The sequence below is a fragment of the Argentina anserina genome, chromosome 4 (genome assembly GCF_933775445.1).
Source record: "Argentina anserina chromosome 4, drPotAnse1.1, whole genome shotgun sequence".
NCBI lineage: Eukaryota > Viridiplantae > Streptophyta > Magnoliopsida > Rosales > Rosaceae > Argentina > Argentina anserina.
Genome location: NC_065875.1, coordinates 15,978,104 through 15,981,057, shown reverse-complemented (window position 1 = coordinate 15,981,057; position 2,954 = coordinate 15,978,104). Strand labels below are relative to the sequence as shown.

The window sequence follows — 2,954 nt, the reverse complement described above, 5'->3', positions numbered from 1 at the left end:
AATAGCTTTCACAGTCAATAACTTGTTTCAAAATCTAAAAGCAATCAGCCACCTTAAAATAATAAAATTGATATTCCCTCATAGAGCGGCCATCACTGCATGTTAATAATTAAGGAGCATTTGAAAGGTGATCATGAACCAAATTCTGCAATAAACGAGCCATGTAGTACGTTAATTACAGAAAGCGATCGAAGCAAGTTTGCCTGAGAACTTTATCTTAATGAGACATGAAATATGAATATCCAAAACCATGCCATACTGATCAAATCAACATAAAACAGTAGTATCATCACTATCATGTAATATTGAATTAATATCCAAATATATGTTGTGGGTGCCTAATTAACTATACATATTCTATATTATATATACCCGTCCCAGTTTATATATAGAGATTGGGATTAGTACAGTACTAATTGTGTCGACCATTCAAACCACATAGTACCTACCTCGTATCCAGACCTATGGTAGGCAACAATATTGGTGGAAGTGTTCCCAAGAACTTTGATCAGTGTCAGGAACATGTCAAGACGACCGAGCAGCCAGACCAGCTGCTCCCCATAGCCAACGTTGGGAGGATCATGAAGCAAATCCTGCCGTCAAACGCCAAAGTCTCAAAGGAAGCCAAGCAAACGATGCAAGAGTGCGTCTCCGAGTTCATCAGCTTCGTTACCGGAGAAGCTTCCGATAAGTGCCGGAAAGAGAGAAGGAAGACGGTGACTGGTGACGACATCTGCTGGGCCCTGGGAACTCTGGGATTAGATAACTACGCCGGCCCGCTGAGGAGGTATCTGGACAGGTATAGAGATCAAGAAGGAGCTGAGCTCAGAGCTAATGGTAGCAATAATAATATTGAAGACGAGCTGAAGCTGCTGGCTGACTTGAGCACTGCTCAAGAACAAAGGTTCATCATGATCATGAACCAAGAGGACAATCCTCGTCAAAATATCCAAGAGACCTAACAAAGGATCATCCTCGTGTCCTCGTCATTAATCAACTGGTGATAGGTGACCTGCTGACCCCATACACTTCAATCTTTACAGCAGCCGGAAACATCTGCTAAATGTTATTTGCAATAAAGCTAATGACCGTACCCCTAATCAGAGTCATTACTGAAAATCTCAAAATCACATATCTGATTGCTTTACTCTCTAGGATCCAGCTAGCCTTGCTTGATATTACTGATATGATGAATAATGATAATTTTTTCTTTCAAAATCTAGGATCTCTTTATTATTTCTTGTGATTCATAATTTGATGATTTTGATCTGAGAGGATTGGATGACATATATAGGTAAAGCGGTAACACCTAGCCACGTCATTCAGAATTCCGATCATGGTGCTCCGGCATAACCTATTTCCGGTGGCGGAATAAAAGTGTTAGAATATTCATATTAATTCAATGAAGTATTTAAATGGTAATGTTTGACAAAGCTCGATGATGACAGGTCATATATAGCTTATAAGATCGAATCGATCGATTAGTCCAACGTTAGATTAAGCACTTGTTTGAATGATTTAACCCAAAAAAGGAATATCAGTGCAGAACTAGGCTAACACCACTAAACTACATATTAGAAAAGCCAAAGAAAGATATCAATTATTTTAAAAAATATTTCAAGGTTGTTCATGTTTTACTACGTTCATCGTATCAAATCAACTTCCTTATCGTATAAGTTGAAACATTGATTGGTTAACTTATGACCTATGTATGAGAGTCATCACGCGCGGCCAAGTGCATGCCTAGGTTTACACGTACTCCGATCTGCTTCCAAGTTCCAACTTTTGCTCTGGTCTGAACGTATATACCATGATCTACTTCCACGCTTAAGCAAGCAGGTTCATCTCAAAGACGTACGTTTCCATCGCTACCGTATTTTTGAACATATTTCATAATTCTCGTGAAGTAAACTTTGTGGTTTTGGAATTCGGGTCATAACGCATTTAACTCAACTATTTGGAGGAGATATTCAAGTCCATACTTTGATCGTTGCTACAGGCGATGAGACCATCAAAATACTACACTCATTTATCTTTCGAGTCTTGTTGTTCGGATTGTTCAAGTAGCGTTACAAATTCTTGAATTCGTGATTAACTCCGATATTCAATTCATATGTATATATATATATATACACACACGGAGGTTTACAGGTGCAGAGGTCCGTACCTTAAGGCTTAAGCTAAGATACATATTTTCATTTTTATCAACTTTCGATCGAGTTTTCACATCTCCACCGTCTAATTCTTAGGTAATAACGTATAAATCACCTCTGTAAAATTTCAGCCAATTTGATAATCGTTAAGTTATCTAACTAAGTTAAACCAATAAACGGATTAAATCTGCCGAATTTTGAACCATTCATGTGTATAATACAAAAACATAGTTTTAAGTGACTTAACGATTATCAAATTGGCTACAACTTTGCAGAGGTGATCTATACGTTATTAACTAAGGACTGGACGGTGGAGATGTGAAAACTCGATCTGAAAGTTGGCAAAAGATGAAAATATGTACCTTAAGCTAAGGTACGGACCTCCACCCCTGAATCTATCGTTGTATGTGTTTTAACCTTAATAGGTTTCTTTTAGAGATAGATTAGTATCTCTGTAATAGATTAGTACTTCGAATCCTACGGGATTGTGATTTTGTAATGCCTATATATAGGCCCCCATATCATTCAATAAAGACATAGTTATTTCATCATGCATCACGTTATCACGCACTTTGCTCTATAATCCTAAACTTTTTCCCCTGCCGGCCGCCCTTGTCTCCGGCCTCCAGTAACCTTCCCGTCGGTGCTCCTCGTTGGCGACAGCCCCTGCCCGCAACCCCTGCAAACCCCCACAACACCTGCACGTAGCCCCGCAGCTCCGCAGGGTATCCTCTGCATTCGCCTCGCAAAATCATCTTTTTGGCCGGCAAGACCCCGCATTAAAGCATACAAGATTGCTCA

The 2,954-nt window shown here is 39.3% G+C and overlaps 1 protein-coding gene across 1 annotated transcript; it reads left to right on the top strand.

Moving 5' to 3' along the window:
• Positions 1-455: 455 nt before the first annotated feature.
• On the top strand, positions 456-1,034 carry LOC126791717 (transcriptional activator hap3-like). The gene has a single exon (XM_050518182.1). The coding sequence runs from the start codon at positions 465-467 to the stop codon at positions 960-962; it is 498 nt and encodes a 165-aa protein (XP_050374139.1). The 5' UTR covers positions 456-464; the 3' UTR covers positions 963-1,034.
• The last annotated feature ends 1,920 nt before the right edge of the window (positions 1,035-2,954 follow it).

Excerpts from the sequence above, each read along its gene's own strand:
- LOC126791717 (XM_050518182.1), top strand. The coding sequence starts at position 465 with ATGGTAGGCAACAATATTGGTGGAAGTGTTCCCAAGAACTTTGATCAG.